Below are 22,732 nucleotides of genomic sequence, written 5' to 3' on the forward strand. Positions count from 1 at the left end.
CTGCCATGCAATTTGCAGTGTGCCATCCACCTACAGCTCAACACTACGTCCCCATGCCATGTGCAGGGTGCCCTCCTCTCTGCAACTCAACCCAATGTTGCCATGCCATGTGTAGGGTGCACACCAGATGCAGCTCAGCCTAATGCTGCCATGCTATGTGCAGTGTGACCTCCACACTGCTGTTGCTCATCCCACTGCTGCCATGCCATGTGCAGCATGCCCACCATCCAGCTGCAGCTCAAGCTATTGCTGCCAAGCCATGTGCAGAGTGCCCTCCATCCAGCTGCAGCTCTACCCAATTCTGCCATGCTGTGGGCAGCATGCCCTCCCTCTTAAGCTCAACAAAATGCTACAATGCCATCTGCAGTGTGTCCTCCAGCTGCAGCTCAACCCAATGCTGCCATGCAATGTTCAGGGTGCCATCCCTCTGCAGCTCAACCCAATACCGCCATGCCATTGGCAGGATACTCTCCATTCAGCTGCAGGTCATCCCAATGCTGCTATGCTATGTGCAGGTTACCCACCCATCTGCAGCACAACACAATGCTGCAATGCCATATTCAGGGGACGCTACAGATGCCACTCAACCCAATGCTGCCATGCCATGTGCAGGGTGCCCTCCATCCATTTGCACCTCAGCCCAATGCTGCCATGCCATTTTCAATGTGCCCTCTATCCAGCTGCAGCTCAAGCCAATGCTGCCATTCCATGTGCTGAGTGCCCTCTATCCAGCTGCAGCTCTAGCCAATGCTGCCATGCCAAGTGCAGGGTGGCTTACAGCTGCAGCTCAACCCTATGCTGCCATGCCATGTTCAGCGTGCCCACATTCCAGCTGATACTCAACCAAATATTGCCATGTCATATGCAGTGCTGTTATGGTTTTGCAATTTGGTTGGTGTTGGTATTCCACATCAGAACACCATGCCTAATAATGGGAGTAAAGGGGACAAGTTTTTTTTTCTGTGAACTGCCTTAATGGGCATGTGGGGTGGAGCACCGGAAGGGAAGTGAGGAAGGGGACGGGGTTGCTGGACCGGCTCCCTGCGAGGAGACAGCGTGGTCAGAGCTTCCTGCCTTCCACAGCTCCATCGGTGAGATTTGGGACTTGGTACTCTCTTTGTTGAAACTCTCTTGTTGTTGTTTAGTGTTATTAGGTTATTAAACTGCCATTCGTTCTCAGATCAGCTTTTTCCTCCCTCATTTTTTTGTTAGATCTAATCGCAATCTCCCTTCCCTTCCCCGTCTCCCTAAACGCACGTGGCCGGACCGCGCCGGGCCGCGCCGCCGTGCCGCAGGAGAAAAGGGGGGGGGGCTTTTGTTCCTGCTGCCCCGGGTTTGTGCCCACTGTCCCGGAGTGAGCTCTAGAGAGAACTCCGTGACATTTTTGGTGGAGGATGCGGGCAGAGCTCAGGGCAATGTTTTGGGCAGTAATTAGGTGGTTTTTTTCAGCAGCCCTGTATGTAGGACTGATAGTCCGTAGGTTCCTGTGGTCCTGGCTTAAGGACTTCCTGATGTTGGGGGTAGGGGTAGATTTATTAATCCGACGGCTGGCAGGGATAGAGATATCTGCCTGTCTCCCTTCCAGACTAATGAACATCACAGGAACCGTGCTTGAACTGGCTCACGAATGCTCTGAATTCCTTAAGTATGACTGGGGTGTCAATTGGAATACTGTGTTGTTAGTCTCTCTAATTGTAGTAGTTTACTATAAATTGCAAAGAGACTTGCAAAGAATAGTGCAGAGAGACTCAGGAAAAGGGCCAGAAGCATCGGGACCCCCAGTGTTGTCGAACGGCGGGAGAAAAGCAAATGACCACACCTGTCATTGACATATGATCAGCTATTCTCGTTTATTGCTTGGCTGCGCGTACATTTATAGCACGGTTAATTAGCTCATACATATTGCAAAAGTGGAGCTCATCATTGGTTCCCAATTACATACCATCCCAGAGTATCTTAACGGCTTGTTGTTATCGCCTGAAAGCTACTCCCTTCCTGAGTTCTCAGAACCATGGCTAGTTTCTCACCGTCCCGGGGCATCTTGTTATTCTCGCTGTCCTTGCAGGTGGCATGGCTGCTTGATTAACTGCACCGTGTTTTCGACCCTTTCCCAGCTAGCTGTAAAAAACACTCTCTACATTTCCCCCGTTTTCTTTTTGGCTGAAAAGGGATTTGATTTAATGTCCGGTTAATCATATTAAACAAGCAGTTCAGTTCATTTGTTCAAACAGTTCTCATGTAGTTTAATCCTGCTTCGTAGCTGTTGTTCTGTGAACTTCTCATCAGGTTCCATGACTGCTGCTCCGTAGAATTCTTCTTACAATACTGCCTATAAAATAACAACACTACTTCTAATGATAACACAACTATCTTAACTCAATCAAGGCCTCGATTGACAATATTCTAAAAATGAGAGGAAAAAGTCAAATACAACTTAACAACATTATTGTTAAACCTACTATCAAAACAAACATGTTTGTATTGTAACTTAAGTTTCTGCAACCTAAAAATCAATCTGTTAAGGTCCCATTGTGTTAATCTGTAGCCAATTAGAAAAGTCCTCAGTTTTCATATATGCTGATTCAATAATTTTTTAATGATCACCAAAATTTGTGCAATAAATGCTTTTAGGATGCCCATAATCATGCTCTACCGATTGAGTCATCCGGGCTAGTAATTGATTAATGATCGCATAATTTTATTTAGATAGCATAATTTTATTAGGTAGCATGCCAAATAGAACCAATTTTAGAGGAAAAATGTACTAAAGTATCATTAGGGATGTTATTACTTATTGACCCTTGAGAAATAACAAACCATTTTGGTGGTGAATGCGACAGGTAGTGCCAGCAGGGTATCCCCTGCTTGAAAAGTGCACATCTCCTCTCTCACCCATCACAGATTCTCTCCTGCATTCAGGGTCTGAATGATGTCTTCCAGTTGTACACCATATCCGCGTGGCCAGTGCATGATATAGAGCCCAAGTGGAACACCTGCTTGGAAAATACAACAAAAGATCGAATTTAGATCAATTATCATGTGTTTTTTGATTAAAATGATGCATGGTTATATTTAAAGATTCCAATTAGTTGGACGTAAAAGAGGTGTTCGTATAATGAAACAGGGTCATCTTTTTGCTTGGGATTCCTTCCCAGATTTTATCTCTGCAAACTAAGAAAACTAATTAATAGATTAATAACATCATAATCAAACAGTACTAAAACACACCAAACAAAGAAAAACCAAAAACTATTTCTGTAAATTCTAATACTGATTACATCAAATCTTATTAATGCTTATATGATCTATTACTAAAATAATGAAAAACACACAATATCTTAGGGAATACTTAAATTCTTATTCTTAAAACTATCTTGGCAAAACAAAAGATCACACACTATATTAAACTATGATAATGTCTAAAATTCTTATTCTTAAAACTATATTGATAAACAAACAATCACACACTATGTTAAACTATAATGCTTAAAATTCTTATTCTTAAAACTTATCTTAACAAATCAAACGATCACACACTATGATAAACTATTACTAATATTATCTATAACACACTATTAACGAGCTTAATAATCTATTTCAAATATCCTTCTACTTAACCACGGATCTTCAACAGGGAACTTGTCCCACTCTTTGATGCTGTGCCGTCAACATTCAGAGCAGGCTTAGCCCACCGGGATGGCACCCAGAGGGGTCCTGTTGGAGTAGACACACAGAGATAACCACGACCCCAATACAGTACTCTAGCAGGATTCTGCCATAACCCTGTCTTGGGATCTTTATATGTAACACCTATGTCTGGTTGTTCCTCTCCTGATCTAGGAATGTGATGTTTAATAGCAGGTGGTTCCTTCTCATTCCCAAACACACATAGATAGTTCAAGACAAAAAGGCATTTAGCAAGTCTCTCCTGGGGGTCTTTTATATTGCTATGTTTTGCTATATACCCTTTCAGCGTTCTATTGGCTCGTTCCACTATTGCTTGACTAGTTGGAGAGTTAGGGATTCCTGTACTATGTTTTATTCCCCAAGTCTGAAGAAACTTTCTGAACCTTTGACTAGAATAAGCTGGGCCATTGTCTGTTCTTATGTGCTGTGGTGTACCCATGACTGCAAAACAACAACTAAGATGTCTTTCTACTTGTGCAGCCTTTTCTCCAGGTTGAGCAGTGGCCCATACAAAGTGACTATATGTGTCTATAGATACATGCACACACTTCAATCGTCCAAACTCACTCACATGCATCACATCCATCTGCCAACTCTCATTTGTCCTAAGACCTCTGGGATTAACCCCCAAACCAAGACCACAACCATCATCATGGTGACTACAAATTGGACACGCCCTGACTATTGCCTTGGCTTCCTCATATGATATCTGATATTCCCTCCGTAGTCCTTTAGCATTTTGGTGAAACATAGAATGTGCCTCTCGTGCCAAGGCATGCTGAGAAATTGGAGTTTTTTGTGCACATGACACTAGTTGGTCTGCCCTTGAATTTCCCTCACCCAGACCAACCTTCCACTTATGACTCCTGACATGAATCACTGAATAAGGATGTTCCCTAATCCTAATAGCTCTCTGTAGTTGCATAAATAACTCATACAATCGGTGGTTCTGAACCTCCTTGATATAAGCCTCCTCTATACGATGACATATACCAACCACATAAAGAGAGTCTGTGACCACATTAAGAGGACCCTTAAATTTTACCATAGCCCATACCACAGCCACCAACTCCAAAGTCTGTAATGAGTCCCTTTTGTCAGCTGAAATCAGGTGATGTCTCCAGGAGCCGTCTTGTTGCCAGGTCACTGCTGCTAATCTCGATTTCTGTCCTGCGTCTGTATAAGCTGTAATCGCGTCCTTTAGGGGTGTCACAGATCGCTTTGGTCGCTGTATCCAGTTCCAATGTCCAATCCAGCGTAGTGGAGCATTCGGGATCTTATTCATTGCGACCACACATCCAGCCCCTAAAAGAGCATCTTGCAGTTCTGAGCTATTCTGCAAATACCACGATAAAGTGTCTTTTTGCATTGGTATCCGTATGCATGCAGGCTCCATGCCTGTAATTTGCAGGGTACGCTCTCGCCCCCTCTTAACGACATCAGCTAAAAGTTCAATTTTCTGAAGAAGTGTTTTTGATTGTCGCAGAGAAGGGCAGATCCACTCCAATACCCATACCTCCCCCGTTTTCTTTTTAAATTGAGCCAATGCTCCCAGTAAATACTTTGGTCCATACCACACTATAACCTGTATAGGGAGATCGGGATCTCGACGTCGAACACTACCCTGTGTTACACAGTCTGTAATTTGCTGCAATATTTTTCTCTGTTCTGTGGTTACTGTCACTGGTTGAGTAGGGTCGGTACCACGAAGCAAAGGTCGCAAAGAGTCCAAAAGTTCATTCGGTATACCAACAACAGGACGTAACCACTGTAGGTCACCTAAAAGTCTCTGAGCATCATGCAATGTCTCTATTTTAGTGTTTAATTGCAGTTTTTGCGGTGAAACTATTGTATTATTCAAAGTCCATCCTAAATATTTCCAAGGTGAAGATAACTGTACTTTTTCTGGAGCTATTACCAGTCCCTCCATTCTCAGAGTTTTTTCTATCAACTGAATTTGTTCCTGGGAAAAATCCTCCGGCTGGGCAAACAATATATCATCCATGTAATGGTAAATGACTGTTTGTGTCCAAGCCTGCCGGAGCGGTTGTAAAGCACAATCCACATATAACTGACACAAAGTAGGACTGTTTTTCATTCCTTGAGGCAACACTGTCCATTCAAATCGTTGATCAGGACTTTCTCGATTTAATGCAGGCAATGTAAATGCAAACCTTTTGGTGTCTTGAGCATGTAAGGCAATAGTGAAAAAACAGTCTTTCAAATCTATAATTAGCAGTGGCCAATTATAAGGTAACATTGCAGGGTTAGGCAAACCTGGCTGTAGCGCCCCCATCGGTTCCATTTGATCATTTACTGCTCTTAAATCATGTATTAGACGGAATTTTCCCGATTTCTTTTTTATTACAAAAATTGGAGTATTCCAAGGGCTAGTAGACAGTTTTAAATGACCCTGGGAAAATTGTTCTTGCACTAATTTGTGCGCTTGTTCCAAGCTTTCCCTTTTCAGTGGCCATTGCTTCACCCACACCGGGGAATTAGAAGTCCAGGTCAGTGGGAGTGGGAAAGCCCATGCAATGGCCTCTACCCTAAAGGGCGTTCGTTTGTCAAAATCACTCCAAGTTGAGATAGTATATCACGGCCAATCAAGCACTGAACAGTAGGGGGTAATGGCACCACTGAAATAGTCGTGCATATTACTTGTCCATCAAAGTGGATTTGCAAAAGAGGTGATTTTTTGGCTAGAGACAATCCGCCCACTCCTGTGACTGTTGATGTGGTCATTTGAAGTGGCCAGTGTGATGGCCAGCTTTCTGGGCTCACAATGCTGCTATCTGCTCCTGTATCAAGCAGACCCTGTATTTCCACTTGTTCCCCTTGAAATTCCAAAATCACTGTTTGCTTTGGCCGATCATGCAAATTTAGTGTCAACAGAGTTAGGCCCCCAGTTGAGCCAAACCCCCGATTCCCACGAGCAGGCAATTCATGTGAGGATAATTCCTTTGTCATCTGCTCAAGGGGCACTAGTTGAGCAATTCTTTGTCCTTTCTCAATTTGGATCGGTGGAAATGGAGTATAAACCATAATTTGAATTTCTCCTTGGAAATCAGCATCGATCACACCTGGAAGAACAAACAGTCCCATCATAGATGCAGAGGAGCGCCCCAACAAAAGAGCCCCAACTGCAGTCCCTTTTATCACTATTGGTCCGTAGATTCCCGTAGGCACCATCTCAGGTTTCGTAGTCATCAGGGTAACAGTTACTGCAGCGGCAAGGTCCAGGCCGAGGCTTCCGGATGTAGCTGGTTGGAGGGCGGCGGCGGCAACTGGCTGGCAACGGCTACTTGTGTCGGAGCGCGGCCGCTGTTCTTTCTCGCGCTGGGCTGGTAGTTTCCCGACCGGCGACGGCAGATGGCGGTGTTGTGGTTGTCCGAGCGGCAGTTCTGGCACCATACACCGACGGCTCGGCAATTCTTGCGCAGATGTCCCTTAACGCCGCACCGGAAGCATTTATAAGAGGTGCTTGGGCCTGAATTGGTTGCTGCCGACGCTTGTAAGGGTGCAAGAGCCGCTAACACCTGATTCTGAGAAACCTCAGCCTGTGCCTTTAATCCCGCCCCTAGCTCTTTAATAGCATCAACTAAGAAAGCCTGAACCCCTGTGGGCACACTCGATAATCTGTCTAACGCCTCCTCAATTGTCCAGTTACTCCTCAAGGTACCTAGAATGCTACGAGCTGTAGAATTGCAATTCTGAAGTACACACTGTTTTAACATTACTCCCCTCATGTACTCCGGTACCCCCGCCTTCTCAATTGCTTCAGCCACCTTATCTATAAACGCTCCAAAGTCCTCATTCCGCCCCTGCTGGATTCCCATGTAAGACGGCAGCCCACCTGGTGCCTTGATCTTATCCATAGCCTGCCTGGCCAAATACATCGACTCTCTACATTTATCTGGACCTAATAAAGCCTGAGCCTCCGTCCGGAGAAAAGGACCCAAACCTAAAAGCTCATCAAGAGTCACATTAAACAAAGGATCTCCCGGCTGCCTAATTGTCGCAACGCTCTGCTGACACATCTCCTGCCAATAAGCATTAAACAACAGTTGTTGGTGCTGTGAAAAAATCAACTTAGCTATAGCCCGACAATCTGAAGGCAGCAAAACCTGAGTACTCCAGATATAATCCAGCATTTGTTTCACTGGCTCGCTTTTTACTCCAAACTGACTGACCGTAGACCGCAATTGTGACAACAATTTCCAGTCTAAAGCAGTGATAGTAGCCTGTAACCCGCCCGCAGGATCGGGCACATACATCACCGGAAATGCCATCTCTTGCACCGCTTCCACGGCCTCACCGTCTCCCGCCTCTAAACAAGCCCGCGCCAGCGCAGCCCAGGCCCCCCCCCGCTCCCGCGCGACGGCCTCCGCTAGAACATTGTCTGCCCCAGTAAGCGGCTCGTTGCAAAGGGGGGTCGAGGGGGCCGGCTGTAGCGCCATGGTCGATGCAGGCGGCTCGTCTGATACAGACGTGCTGGGAGGCGGAGACGGGGCACTCGGCTCCACAGCCACTGGCAACGCGGGCTCGGCGGCCGGCGGCAACTTTACGGTGGACGTTGCAGGGGGCATCGGGCAATCTGACCACTCGTTAAAATTCTTATTTTTCCCCTGCATAGCGCTAGCTTGCTCCACTGCTTTCTTTTCTGCCTGATGCAACAACAAATCATTATAAACAACACGCCACCACTTCCCGCATTTTTTAGCTGTTTTATCCCCATCTAATATTCCCTGAAAAATTGTATCTCCAAATTTACGCCACTCAGCAAGATCATGCACTAAATGCGGATTCAGAAAAAACCCTTTAGCATACCCATACGCTAATAACCCAGGAAGTTCCTTATGCAAGTCTATCCCCTTAACCTGACGCTTTTGTAAAAAGCAAGAAAAGAATTCATAAGCCGCTTGCCTTTCCATACCTATTTGTCAGCGCGCTGTTGCAGCCTTAAAGGACGTCGGCGGCCCGTATCGGCTAAGCCCTTCTGTAAGGTCGCCTAGAGCACCTGCACCTTCTTCTCTCGGCGCATGCTATCCCCGCTGCTTAAGGATCCGAACACCTTCGCCGCTGCGATCCTTCCTAGTAGGCCACGTCGGGGTCACCAATTGTTGTCGAACGGCGGGAGAAAAGCAAATGACCACACCTGTCATTGACATATGATCAGCTATTCTCGTTTATTGCTTGGCTGCGCGTACATTTATAGCACGGTTAATTAGCTCATACATATTGCAAAAGTGGAGCTCATCATTGGTTCCCAATTACATACCATCCCAGAGTATCTTAACGGCTTGTTGTTATCGCCTGAAAGCTACTCCCTTCCTGAGTTCTCAGAACCATGGCTAGTTTCTCACCGTCCCGGGGCATCTTGTTATTCTCGCTGTCCTTGCAGGTGGCATGGCTGCTTGATTAACTGCACCGTGTTTTCGACCCTTTCCCATCTAGCTGTAAAAAACACTCTCTACACCCCAGTATCAGGTAATCTCACCCCTGAACACCAGAGGGACCTTGGGAAATTAATAGAACCCCTGAGTGAGTGTGGGAGATCAGGGGGATCTCAGATCGAATGGCTTATGAAAAAGAAAGAGAGTCTCGAGAATGAGATCCAAACCCTAAGGGGAAGGCAACAAGTCAATCCCAGCCGACCACAGGAAGCACCAGCATCAGTGTCAGTCGCCCCAGTGGAAGGCCAGAGATGGGAACGTGTGTCCTCACGTCTGGAACGGATGGAGGAAGTAGAGGAAGATCCAGGCGAGGGACCCTCCCCAAAACCACCAAGGAAGGCAACTCAGAAGACTAACAGACGCGGAGAAGATAGTGATGATGAGGGAAAAGTCACTGCTTCCTCTACTCGTAAACCTCTGAAAATTACTGAAATCCAAAGTGCGAGAAAGGAGTTTGCCCGACTCCCAGGTGAACGCCTTGTCACTTGGCTGCTCCAGTGTTGGGACAATGGGGCCTCCTGCATGTCCCTAAGCTGCAATGAGGCTCGTCAATTAGGAAACATTGCTCGAGACTCATCTATTGATAGAGGGATCAGCAGATGTCTCGATGGAGTCGCCAGTCTCTGGGAGAGGATTCTATCAGCTGTAAAGGCAACCTGTCTTCTCAAAAATGATTTGGAGCCTGTACTGGAAAAATGGAGTACAGCTGAGGAAGGTATCCAGTACCTGAGAGAAATGGCTGTGGCAGAAATGCTGTTTGATCCCACGTTTGCCCCTGGGGACCCAGAGGATTACCATGACCCAGAAAAGGTGAGCGGTACTCCGGAAATATGCAAGAAACTCATACGGTCAGCACCAGGGAAGTATTCCAGTGTACTATTAATGAACTCTAACAGGTATGATGAGCTGGATAGGAGACCTGAAATTTTTGAGCTCATCCTTTCACTGCAAAATATCGAATACTCACTACTGCCACACCGTACCACCATCGCAGCCATCTGTAAAATGGTGGATAGAATGGACCAAATGGAGAGAAGACAGGACAACATGCAGAAGAGCTGGTCTGCGGCAAGGAACCACAGTGAACCTGTGGCAGTCTCAGCTGTCAGACGCAAACGCACACCTGTCCGAGTGAAGGACCGCAGTGAGCCTATGTCACGTGGTGCCATGTGGAACTACCTGCGTGACCATGGAGAGGATATGAAGAAGTGGCATGACGAACCCAATTTTGTACTGCGAGCACGGGTAAGAAAATTACAAAAGAGGTCAGCCACTACTGAGGTTGCCTCTACCGCTTCAGACAACCAATAGAGGGGCCCTGCCCTCAGCCAGGGGGGGAAGAGGGATAATAGAGTGTATTGGACTGTGTGGATTCGGTGGCCTGGCACATCAGAACCACAAAAATATAAAGCACTGGTGGATACCGGTGCACAGTGCACTCTGATACCCTCAGGTTTCGAAGGGACAGAACGGATACATATACATGGGGTGACTGGGGGTTCGCAGGAACTGTCTGTATTGGAGGCCGAGATAAGCCTCACTGGTAGAGACTGGCAGAAGCATCGCATAGTGACTGGCCAGGGGGCTCCTTGCATACTTGGAATAGATTACCTAAGAAGGGGACATTTCAAGGACCCCAAAGGATACAGATGGGCTTTTGGAATAGCTGCTATAGAAACAGACAACATTAAGCAGCTGTCTGATTTGCCTGGCCTATCAGGGGACCCATCTGCTGTGGGGTTACTACGGGTGGAAGAACAACGGGTACCAATTGCCACGAGAACAGTACACAGACGACAGTACCGTACTAATAGGGATTCCTTGCTCCCTATCCATAAGCTCATTCAACAACTAGAAAGTCAGGGAGTAATTAGTAAGACCCATTCACCCTTTAATAGCCCCATATGGCCAGTGCGCAAAGCCAGTGGAGAATGGAGGCTGACAGTGGACTATCGTGGCCTTAATGAGGTCACACCCCCATTGAGTGCTGCAGTGCCAGACATGTTGGAACTCCAGTATGAACTGGAATCGAAAGAGGCAAAATGGTATGCCACCATTGATATTGCCAACGCATTTTTCTCTGTCCCTTTGGCCACAGAGTGTAGGCCACAGTTTGCCTTTACTTGGAGGGGTGTTCAGTACACTTGGAATCGTTTGCCCCAGGGGTGGAAACACAGCCCGACCATCTGCCATGGGCTGATCCAAGCCACGTTGGAACAGGGCGGTGCTCCAGAGCACCTGCAGTATATAGATGATATCGTTGTGTGGGGTGATACAGTGACGGAGGTTTTTAAAAAAGGAGAACGGATAATCCAAATCCTCCTGTCTGCTGGTTTCGCTATTAAGCGAGACAAAGTGAAGAGCCCTGCCCAAGAAATCCAGTTTCTAGGGGTGAAATGGCAAGATGGGCGTCGCCATAGAGTGGATCTATCACATCCCCTATCACGCACCAGCCGCTGGTAAGATTGAGCGCCACAACGGTTTGCTGAAAACCACGCTGAAAGCGATGGGTGGTGGAACATTTAAGAACTGGGAGAAACATCTAGCAGAAGCCACCTGGCTGGTAAACACCCGAGGATCAGCCAACCGAGACGGCCCTACACAGTCCAACTCCCTGCGTACCGTGGAGGGAGACAAGGTTCCTGTGGTGCATGTAAAGAATATGCTGGGAAAAGCGGTTTGGGTCCTTCCAGCCTCTGGAAAGGGGAGGCCCCTCCGTGGAACTGTCTTTGCACAGGGACCTGGGTGCACCTGGTGGGTGATGCAGAAGGATGGGGATGTTCAGTGTGTGCCACAGGGAAACTTGATGCTGGGGGAGTGCAGCCTGTGATTCCATGTGTGTGTATATATATATATATATATCTGTATGTACATATGTAATGCATGTTAACTACTGTTCTGTTTATATGTTGATAAAAGTTAGGCATGATGTGATGATGTGTAATAAGGGGTGGAATGTTATGGTTTTGCAATTTGGTTGGTGTTGGTATTCCACATCAGAACACCATGCCTAATAATGGGAGTAAAGGGGACAAGTTTTTTTTTTCTGTGAACTGCCTTAATGGGCATGTGGGGTGGAGCACCAGAAGGGAAGTGAGGAAGGGGACGGGGTTGCTGGACCGGCTCCCTGCGAGGAGACAGCGTGGTCAGAGCTTCCTGCCTTCCACAGCTCCATCGGTGAGATTTGGGACTTGGTACTCTCTTTGTTGAAACTCTCTTGTTGTTGTTTAGTGTTATTAGGTTATTAAACTGCCATTCGTTCTCAGATCAGCTTTTTCCTCCCTCATTTTTTGTTAGACTCAATCGCAATCTCCCTTCCCTTCCCCGTCTCCCTAAACGCACGTGGCCGGACCGCGCCGGGCCGCGCCGCCGTGCCGCTAGAGAAAAGGGGGGGGGCTTTTGTTCCTGCTGCCCCGGGTTTGTACCCACTGTCCCGGAGTGAGCTCTAGAGAGAACTCCGTGACAAGTGCGCCCTCCCTTTGCAGCTCAACCCAATGCTGCCATTCCATATGCAGGGTGTCCTCCAGCTGCAGCTCGACCCAATGCTGCCATGCCATTTGCATGGTGCCCTCCAGATGCAGCTTAACCTTATGCTACCATGCCATGTGTAGGGTGCACTCCAGCTGCAGATCATCCCAATGCTGCCATGCCATCTTTTAGGGGGCCCTCCATCCAGCTGCATCTCAGCTTAATGCTGTCATGCCATGGGCAGAGTGTGCTTCAGATGCAGCTCAACCTAATGATGCCATACCATGTGCAGGGTGCCCTCCATCCATCTGCAGCTCAAGCAAATGCTGCCATGCAATGGGCAGGGTGCCCTATATCCCTCTGCAGTTCAACCCAATGCTGCCATGCCATGTGCAGGATGCCCTCCATCCAGCTGCAGTTCTGCCCTATGTTGCCCATCTATTCAGTGCTCGCTTGCTCCAGCTCCTGCAGCAGCTTCACACGCTCCAGCGCTGTTATGTTCCGCCGTCATACTGGGCCCTCATTGCTGCACTGTTCCCACAGCTCCTTGCAGGACCTGTACCACTTGCAGAATGGAGCCGGTGTATTCCGTACTGACCCACTGCCCCTGCCCCTCCCCAGGGGGGCTTCTGTGATGTCAGAGAGTCATTGTGACACACCAGCACAGGAGGGTCCTTGAAGGTCACAGATGCAGAGCATGGTTTGTGATGGAAGAGTCCTTGAAGATCATTAAGAACCAGGGAATGGTTTGGGATGGCATGATCTCCTTGGGAGGCTCCTTGATGATTAAAGAACCGTGGATCGGCTTGTGTTGGAAGGGTCCTGGTAGGTTGGGGTGTTCCTTAATGATGATAGAAGCATAGAAGTGTTTGTGGGGGGTTTTAGGTTTGGGGTTTGGGTTTGGGGTAGGGTTGGTTTTTGGGTTTGGGGAAGGGTTGGTTTAAGGTTTGGGGTTTGGGTTTGTGTCTCTGTTGGGTTTGGGTTTGGGATTTGGGGTTTGAGTTTGGGGTAGGGTTGTTTTTATTTTTGGTGTTTGGGTTTGTGTCTCTGTTGGGTTTAGGTTCTTTATGGTTGTTTTTAGGTTTGGGGTTTTGGTTTGTGTCTCTTTTGGGTTTGGGATTGGGTTGGTTTTAGGTTTGGGGTTTGGTTTGTGCCTGTGTTGGGTTGGGGTATGGTTGGTTTTAGGTTTGTGGTTTGGGTTTGTGTCTGTGTTGGGTTGGGGTAGGGTTGGGTTTAGGTTTGGGATTTGGGTTTGGGGTAGGGTTGGTTTTAGGTTTGGATTTCGGTTCTTTAGGGTTGGTTTTAGGTTTGGATTTGGGTTTGTGTCTATGTTGGCTTTGCATTTGGGGTAGGGTTGGTTTTAGGTTTTGGGTAGGGTTGGTTTTAGGTTTGGGGTTTGGATTTGTGTCTTTCTATGTTTTGTTTGGGTTCTTTAGGGTTGTTTTAGGTTTAGGGTTTGGGTTTGTATCTCTGTTGGCTTTGCATTTGGGGTACGGTTGGTTTTAGGTTTGGGGTTTGGTTTTCTGTCTCTGTTGGTTTTGGGTTTCGGGTAAGGTTGTTTTTAGGTTTGGGGTTTGGGTTCTGTATATGTTGGTTTGGGTTCATTAGGATTGGTTTTAGGATTGGGGTTTGGGTTTGTGTCTATGATGGGTTTGGGTTCATTAGGGTTGTTTTTAGGTTTGGGGTTTGGGTTTCTGTCTATGATGGTTTGGGTTCTTTAGTGATTTTTTTGGGTTTGGGTTTGTGTCTATGTTGGGTTTGGGGTAGGGTTGGTTTTAGGTTTGGGGTTTGGGTTTGTGTCTATGTTGTTTTGGGTTCTTTAGGGTTGGATTTAGGTTTGGGGTTTGGGTTTGTGTCTGTGTTGGCATTTGGTTCTTTTGGGTTGGTTTTAGGTTTGGGTTTGGATTTGCGTCTGTTAAGTTTGGCTTCTTTAGGTTTGGTGTTAGGTTTGGGTTTTGGGTTTGCGTCTGTGTTGGTGTGGGTTCTTTAAGGTTAGTTTTAGGTTTAGATTTTGTATTTGTGTCTATGTTGGGTTTGGGTTAGGCTTCGGCATTGGATTAGGGTTAGGGTTTGATGTAGGGTTTGGGATAGTGTTTGCGTCAGGGTTAGGCTTGTGAATCAGAAGAGTTGCTGTTCTAAGTTTTGCGAACAGCCTCTTGCACAACTTAATCAGATACAGCCTGAAGGACAAAGGGCTCGCGTGAATGTCAGCTCAGAAACAGAACTTAGTGGGCCGCAGAGTTTGCTGTCATGGGAAGATTAGAAAGTAGAATAGATGTGCTGCTTCTGAAGACAAGATGGCAGAACAGATGCCTCAGCAGGATGTAACATCAGCAAGAACCAGTTTGGGCAGCCCCCCTGAAAGGGCTGGGCCTTTACAGCGAGAATGGCTATTAGCCTTCATCCCACCACCACCAGAGATGTGAATTAATGCTTGGAATTTCAGCCCACGTTCTTGGAATGAATGACCATGGATAGGCTATGCCTATCAATGGAATGAATGACCACGGATAGGCTATGCCTACCAATGGAATGGATGACAACGGATAGGATATGCCTATCATATTATATCCGGTATTTCGATATAGTATTTAGTAAATAAGTGTGCCTCCTTAGATCGTTACCGCTGTTTTCTTTTCCTAATTAACTTTTTCCTTTCGGCCTAGGGCCGGGGCCCACGGCCCCCTGTCACGGATGCTTACAAAATGCCCAATTAAGGTATATAGGAAGAAGTGCTTTCCTTAACATTAATCCACTCTATCTTAAGTCCTGTACCTAATTGAACTATCTTGCACCTAATTGAAATATTTTCTGAGACTCTACCTATATATCTACAGGAAAATCATTGGCTGCACTCCCCCAACATCAAATTCCCTTGTGGTACACATTGGACATTCCCATTTTTGTCCATCACCCACCACGTGCACCCAGGTCCCTGAGCAAAGACAGTACCCCGGAGAGGTTTGCCCTTTCCAGACGCTGGAAGGACCCAAACTGTCTTTCCCAACACGCTCTTTATGTGTACTACAGGAACCTTATCTCCGTCCACGGTACGTAGGGAGCTGGATTGGTTAGGACCACTACGATTACTAGATCCTCGAGTGTTGACCAACCAGGTGGCATCTGCTAAATGGTTCTCCCAATTTTTATACGTTCCGCCACCCATTGCTTTCAAAATAGTTTTCAACAATCCATTGAATCGTTCAATCTTACCAGAAGCTGGTGCATGATAGGGAATATGGTAAATCCACTCAATGCCATGATTTTTGGCCCAAGTGGTTACAAGGGAATTTTTAAAATGGGTCCCATTATCTGATTCAATTCTTTCTGGAGTGCCATGCCGCCACAGGATTTGCTTTTCCAACCCTAATATGGTGTTTCAGGCGGTAGCATGGGGTACTGCGTATGTTTCGATCCACCCAGTGGTTGCCTCCACCATGGTGAGTACATAACGCTTACCATTGCGAGATCGTGGCAAGGTGATATAATCAACCTGCCATGCCTCTCCATATTTATACTTTTTCCATCGCCCTTCCCCCCAAAAAGGTTTCATCCTCTTGGCTTGTTTAATTATGGCGCATGTTTCACAATCATGAATAACCTGAGCAATAGCGTCCATAGTTAAGTCCACCCCTCGGTCTCTGGCCCACTTATATGTTGCATCCCTTCCTTGATGACCTGAAGTCTCATGGGCCCACCGAGCTAGGAATAATTCACCCTTGTTCTGCCAGTCCAAGTCTATTTGAGCCACCTCAATTTTGGCAGCTCGATCAACCTGATGGTTATTTTTATGTTCTTCAGTAGCCTTACTTTTAGGCACATGAGCATCTACATGGCGCACCTTTACAACAATGTTTCTTATTCGGGCAGCAATGTCTTTCCACAGTTCAGCAGCCCAAACAGTTTTACCCTTTCGTTGCCAATTATCATCCTCCCACTGTTGCAACCACCCCCATAAGGCATTTGCCACCATCCATGAATCAGTATAAAGATGAAGCATTGGCCACCTCTCCCGTTCAGCCACATCTAAAGCCAGCTGAACAGCCTTTACCTCTGCGAATTGACTTGATTCTCCTTTACCTTCAGTGGCCTCTGCAACTTGTTGTGTGGGGCTCCATACAGCAGCTTTCCATCTGCGATGCTTCCCTACAATACGACATGATCCGTCTGTGAATAGGGCAAATTTCTTTTCGTTTTCTGGTAGCTCATTGTATGGTGGTGCCTCTTAAGCGCGTGATACCTTTCTGTAGGTGGTGTTTCAATTTTTTTACTCTCAGGCCAGTCCATGATCACTTCTAGAATTCCAGGACGGCTGAGTTTTCCCATTCGAGCTCGTTGAGTAATTAATGAAATCCACTTACTCCAAGTGGCATCAGTAGCATGGTGGGTGGAGGGAACCTGTCCTTTAAACATCCAGTTTATTACTGGCAAGCGAGGTGCTAGAAGAAGCTGAACCTCTGTCCCAACTACTTCAGAAGCAGCCCGAACCCCCTCATACACGGCTAAGATCTCCTTCTCAGTTGGAGTGTAGCGCTCCTCAGACCCTTTATATGCTCGACTCCAAAATCCTAGGGGTCGGCCTCGGGTCTCTTCTGAGGCTCTTTGCCACAAACTCCAGGTGGGACCTTTCTCTCCAGCAGCAGTGTAGAGGATGTTCTTCACATCCTGTCCCGTCCGTACCGGCCCCAAGGCCACGGTACGGGCTTTTTCTTGTTTTATCTGCTCAAAAGCCTGCTGCTGCTCAGGAACCCATGAGAAATTATTCTTCTTCCGTGTTACCTGATAGAGAGGGCTCACTATGTGGCTGTAGTTTGGGACATGCATTCTCCAAAAGCCCACTACTCCCAGAAAAGATTGGGTCTCTGTCTTGTCGGTGGACGGAGACATAGCAGTGATTTTGTCAATCACATCTGCTGGGATGTGACGACGTCCATCTTGCCATTTTATACCTAAGAACTGGATTTCCTGGGCAGGCCCCTTCACCTTGCTGCGCTTAATGGCAAAACCAGCTTGCAAAAGAATTTGGATTATCTGTTTCCCCTTCTTGAAAACCTCTGCTGCTGTATGGCCCCACACTACAATATCATCAATATACTGCAAGTGCTCAGAAGCATTACCCTGTTCCAAGACAGCTTGGATCAATCCATGGCAAATTGTTGGGCTGTGCTTCCACCCCTGAGGTAAACGGTTCCAGGTATACTGAATACCTCTCCAGGTGAAAGCAAACTGTGGCCTACAGTTTGCAGCCAATGGGATGGAAAAGAAGGCATTAGCAATATCAATGGTGGCATACCACCTAGCTTCTTTTGACTCCAATTCATACTGGAGTTCTAGCATGTCTGGTACGGCAGCACTTAATGGAGGTGTAACTTCATTCAGGCCACGGTAATCTACCGTCAGCCTCCATTCCCCACTGGTTTTACGCACTGGCCATATGGGGCTGTTAAAAGGCGAGTGTGTTTTGCTAATCACTCCCTGATTTTCTAATTGGCGAATTAGCTTGTGAATGGGGAGCAATGAGTCCCTATTGGTGCGGTACTGCCGTCTGTGAACCACTTTGGTGGCAATTGGTACCTCTTGGTCTTTTACCTGGAGCAACCCCACAGCAGAAGAATCATCTGACAGACCAGGTAAAGTTGACAGCTGCTTAACACCGTTTGTGTTAACAGCAGCTATCCCAAAGGCCCATCGATACCCCTTGGGATCCTTAAAATATCCCATCCTAAGGTAATCGATTCCCAGTATACATGGAGCCTCTGGACCAGTCACAATAGGGTGTCTCTGCCAGTTTTTACCAGTGAGGCCTATTTCGGCCTCCAACATAGTCAATTCTTGGGAACCCCCAGTCACTCCATGGATATATATTGGTTGTGTCCCTTGGTGACTTGAGGGCATTAGGGTGCATTGTGAACCAGTGTCCACCAAGGCTTTATATTTCTGTGGTTGAGATGTGCCAGGCCACTTAATCCACACAGTCCAGTATACTCTATTGTCCCTTTCCCCCCCCTGGCTGGGGGCATGGCCCCTCTATTGTTTACCTCGTTGACTTGCAGCAACTGGAACTCTCCCCTTCATGGAAGACTTCACCTTGGTAGTTGTTTCACCTTGTAATTCCTTCACTCGTGCCTGAAGTGCAGAAGTGGATTAATTACACCACTTCTTCATATCCTCCCCATGACTACAGAGGAAAAGCCACAAGGCAAGACGTGTAGTCTCATTGTTGATTCGAGGTGACTTATCATCGTCATTTGCTTGAATACGAGGATGTCTCTTTTTAATGGTTGAGATTTTCGATGATACAGGTCGAGAGGAACTCATGTTGTTTAGCTTCCTCAATAGGCGATTGTGGAAATCCTGGTTTCCATCATCTTGTACCACCATGGATTCATCTACATCAGGCACATTAGCCAATTTGTCAATAATATCATTTTGTGTTCCCTCCATTTCGTTTAATCTTTGCACTATTTTTACAATGGCTGAAGTATACAGATTAACTTCTGTGGCGCTTATAAATAATTCAAGTTCCTGAAGTCTGCCAATTAGTTCATTCACAAAGGGTTTCTTGTCCCCTTTGCCATATACTAATGCAAGTGCACTGGCATGCTTTTCTGGAGCTGCTTTTGTAAAGTCACGCCACATTTGTCGTGGAACGCCGACTGCTTCAGGATCATGTAATTGTTCTGGATCATTACGATTGAACTCGCGGCTGTATAGCATTTCCACCAGAGTATTTTCTCTCAAAAATTGGATACCTTTCTCAATATCAGTCCATTTCTTTCTCTCAGGCTCCAAGTCCCGTTTAAAGGGGAATCTATCTCTTACCGCTATCAACATCCGCTTCCAGAGGGTGTAGGACCGATTTTGGCATGTGCCAATACCTCTGTCCACACGTGAGTCCCTGGAAATGCTACCCAGTTGGCGAGCTTCACTGCCATCGAGCCACGCACTGTTGGCACCATTGTCCCAGCAGCGAAGTAACCAAGTGACCATATTTTCTTTTGGCTGACGTGTGTTATCCTTTCTTAGATCTCGAATTTCACTCAGTTTAAAAGATCGATCAATAATGGTCGTAATACTTTGCTCACCTTTTGCTCTATCAAGAGTCCCAGGTGTTGATGGTGGCAACTGTGTTGATGAGGCTGCCCCATCTATAAGTTTGGACTTGAGAAATTCTCGTAAAGAAAAACTAGCTTTTGGCTCCTCTTCTGACTCTGACCCTGACCCTGATGCTTGTGTTATTTCCTCCAGGTAACCTTCCTTCTTTTTCCTCTCTCCTAACTTTCCCTGCTCCTCTAACTTCTTCTGCTCCTCTATCATCTTCTTATACTGCTCTAACTTCCTCTGCTCTTCCAACTTCATCTGCTCCTCAATCTTCTTCTGCTCCTCTATCATCTTCTTATACCCCTCTAACATCCTCTGCTCCTCCAACTTCTTCTGGTCTTCTGACTCCCCCTGCTCTCCCGAGTCCCCTGAGTCTCCTGAGTCCTGCTCTACTAACTCCCTCCGCTCTTCTAACTCCTTCTGCATTTTCTCTAACTGAGTTGAAACTTGTTTTGTCTTTCGCCCTCTTACAGGGGCAACCAACATTGTATCTGGTGTCCCCGATGGCTGGTCCAATTGGACTACATGTGCCCCCGGTGGCTGGTCAAATTGAACTACATGTGCCCCCGGTGGCTGGTCAGATTGAACTACATGCGCCCCCAGTGGCTGGCCAATTTGGACTACATGTGCCCCTGGTAGTTGGTTAAATATATTCAACTCACCCTGGAGGGCACATAGCTGGTCTCGGAGAGCGTTCTGCTCAAACTGGACGGCACCAAGCTCAGTCTGGAGGCTGTTGTAGTTGGACTGGAGAGTGTTGTACCCGAACTGGAGGACGTTATGCTCGGCCTGGAGGGCAGTGTGCTCAGTATGGAGAGTGTTGAGCTCGGTCTGGAGGGCATTGTGCTCAGTCTGAAGAGCGTTATGCTCGGACTGGAGGGCATTATGCTCGGACTGAAGAGTGTTGTGCTCGGACTGGAGGGTGTCGCAGTTGGGTTGGAAGGCATCATGCTTGGCCTGGAGGGTGCCACACTCAGACTGGAGGGCGTCATACTTGGACTGGAGAGTATTGTTCTCGGTCTGGAGGGCATTGTGCTCGGTCAGGAGGGCATCGCGCTCAGTCTGGAGAGTGTTGTACTCGGACCGGAGGGCGCTGTGCTCGGACTGGAGAGTGTCGTGCTCGGACCGGAGGGCGCTGTGCTCGGACTGGAGAGTGTCGTGCTCTGAACTGAGGGCGCTGTGCTCGGACTGGAGAGTGTCATGCTCTGACCGGAGGGCGCTGTGCTCGGACTGGAGAGTGTCGTGCTCGGATCGGAGGGCGCTGTGCTCGGACTGGAGAGTGTTGAGTTGGGATTGCAGGGAGCTTTTCTCATCCCAAAGTTTTTCTGCGTCAGCTCTAAGACTCTCTTTCTCGTACCAGATTGAGTCTCGTTGGTACAGGAGATCTTTTCTCTCAGCTTCAAAAGCTTTTTCTCTCTCTACCTTGTCAGTCCAAAGTTTTTCTGCCTCAGCTCTAAGACTCTCCTTCTCGGCCCTGAGACTCTCTCTCTCAGCTTCAAAAACTTCCCTCTCAGGAATTGTATTGAATAAGGCCCGATAAGCATTAGCTAGGCCCCAAGTCATTTGTGCCTCCTTAGATCTGCCTGAGACACAACATTCCTGTCTCAAATATGTGGTCAAACTCTCAGGATTCTTTAAGTGTTTAGGAGTAAAGCTCCATGACACTAGAGATGTCTGTCTTCTAAAAGTCTCTCCAAAGTCTCTCCACACTCCCTGCCACTCAGTATTCTCTGGTTCTAGGGAAGACTTCCTCCTGAGGTTATAAATCCAGATACTGAGTGAGATTATTACAATAATCAACAGTAAGATCAGGGAGATTAAGAGTGTGGCCCACTGATCATTCAAAAACTGCATAAAGGATCACAGAATCACAGAATCACAGAATTACCCGGGTTGGAAGGGACCTCAAGGATCATGTAGTTCCAACCCCCCTGCCTAGCAGGGCCACCAAACATACACATTTACTAGATCAGGTTGCCCAGGGCCCCGTCCAACCTGGTCTTGAACACCTCCAAGGACGGGGCATCCACAACCTCACTGGGCAGCCTGTTCCAGGACCTAACCACCCTTCTAGTAAAGAACTTTCCCCTAACATCCAACCTAAATCTTCCCTCCCTCAACTTAAAACCATTTCCCCTAGTCCTGCTATTATCAGCCCTTTCGAAGAGTTTACTCCCCTCCTGGGAGTAAGTTCCCTTCAGGTATTGAAAGGCTGCAATGAGGTCACCCCGCAACCTTCTCTTCTCTAGGCTGAACAAACCCAACTCCCTCAGCCTGTCCTCATAGGGGAGGTGCTCCAGCCCCCTGATCATCTTTGTGGCCCTCCTCTGGACCCTTTCCAAAATCTCCATATCTTTTTTGTACTGAGGACTCCACACCTGGACACAGTACTCCAGATGGGGCCTCACAAGAGCAGAGTAGAGAGGGATGATCACCTCCCTATCCCTGCTGACCACCCCTCTCCTGATGGAGCCCAGGATCCCGTTTGCTTTCCGGGCTGCCAGAGCGCACTGCTGGCTCATGTTAAGTTTCTCATCTATCAGGACCCCTAGGTCTTTTTCAGCCGAGCTGCTCTCAAGGACAACTCCTCCCAGCCTGTACAGGTGCCTGGGGTTCTTCCGGCCCAAGTGCAAAACCTTGCACTTTGCCGTGTTGAACCTCATTAGGTTCACCCGAGCCCAGCTTTCCAGCCTGTCAAAGTCCCTCTGAATGGCATCTGTTCCCTCCACCGTATCGACTGCACCACTCAGCTTGGTGTCATCAGCAAACTTGCTGAGGGTGCACTCCATTCCCTCATCGATGTCATTAATAAAGATGTTAAAGAGCACCGGTCCCAAGACAGACCCTTGAGGGACGCCGCTCGTTACCGGCCTCCACCTGGACATAGAGCCATTGACCACCACCCTCTGTCTGCGGCCTTTCAACCAATTGCTTATCCATCTAGTTGTCCACCCATCAAATCCACCTCCCTCCAATTTGGAGATGAGGATGTGATGGGGGACCATGTCAAAGGCCTTGCT

General features: G+C 47.4%; 1 protein-coding gene across 1 annotated transcript; it reads right to left on the minus strand.

The window, feature by feature from the left end:
• Window positions 1-6,908: 6,908 nt before the first annotated feature.
• Window positions 6,909-8,321, minus strand: LOC146754598 (endogenous retrovirus group K member 7 Gag polyprotein-like). The gene is made up of 2 exons (XM_085527805.1): window positions 8,204-8,321; window positions 6,909-8,017 (listed from the first exon to the last, which is right to left on the minus strand). Exons 1-2 carry the CDS (start codon window positions 8,319-8,321, stop codon window positions 6,909-6,911), a joined length of 1,227 nt encoding a protein of 408 aa, XP_085383931.1.
• Between the last annotated feature and the right edge of the window lie 14,411 nt (window positions 8,322-22,732).

Source organism: Coturnix japonica, chromosome W (genome assembly GCF_054131305.1).
Source record: "Coturnix japonica strain WE chromosome W, WE-NBRP24, whole genome shotgun sequence".
NCBI lineage: Eukaryota > Metazoa > Chordata > Aves > Galliformes > Phasianidae > Coturnix > Coturnix japonica.

Excerpts from the sequence above, each read along its gene's own strand:
- LOC146754598 (XM_085527805.1), bottom strand. The coding sequence starts at position 8,321 with ATGCAGGGGAAAAATAAGAATTTTAACGAGTGGTCAGATTGCCCGATG. Across the intron at positions 8,018-8,203 it reads GCCAGTGGCTGTGGAGCCGA|AGGCGGGAGACGGTGAGGCC; the intron begins GTGCCCCGTCTC and ends GGGCTTGTTTAG.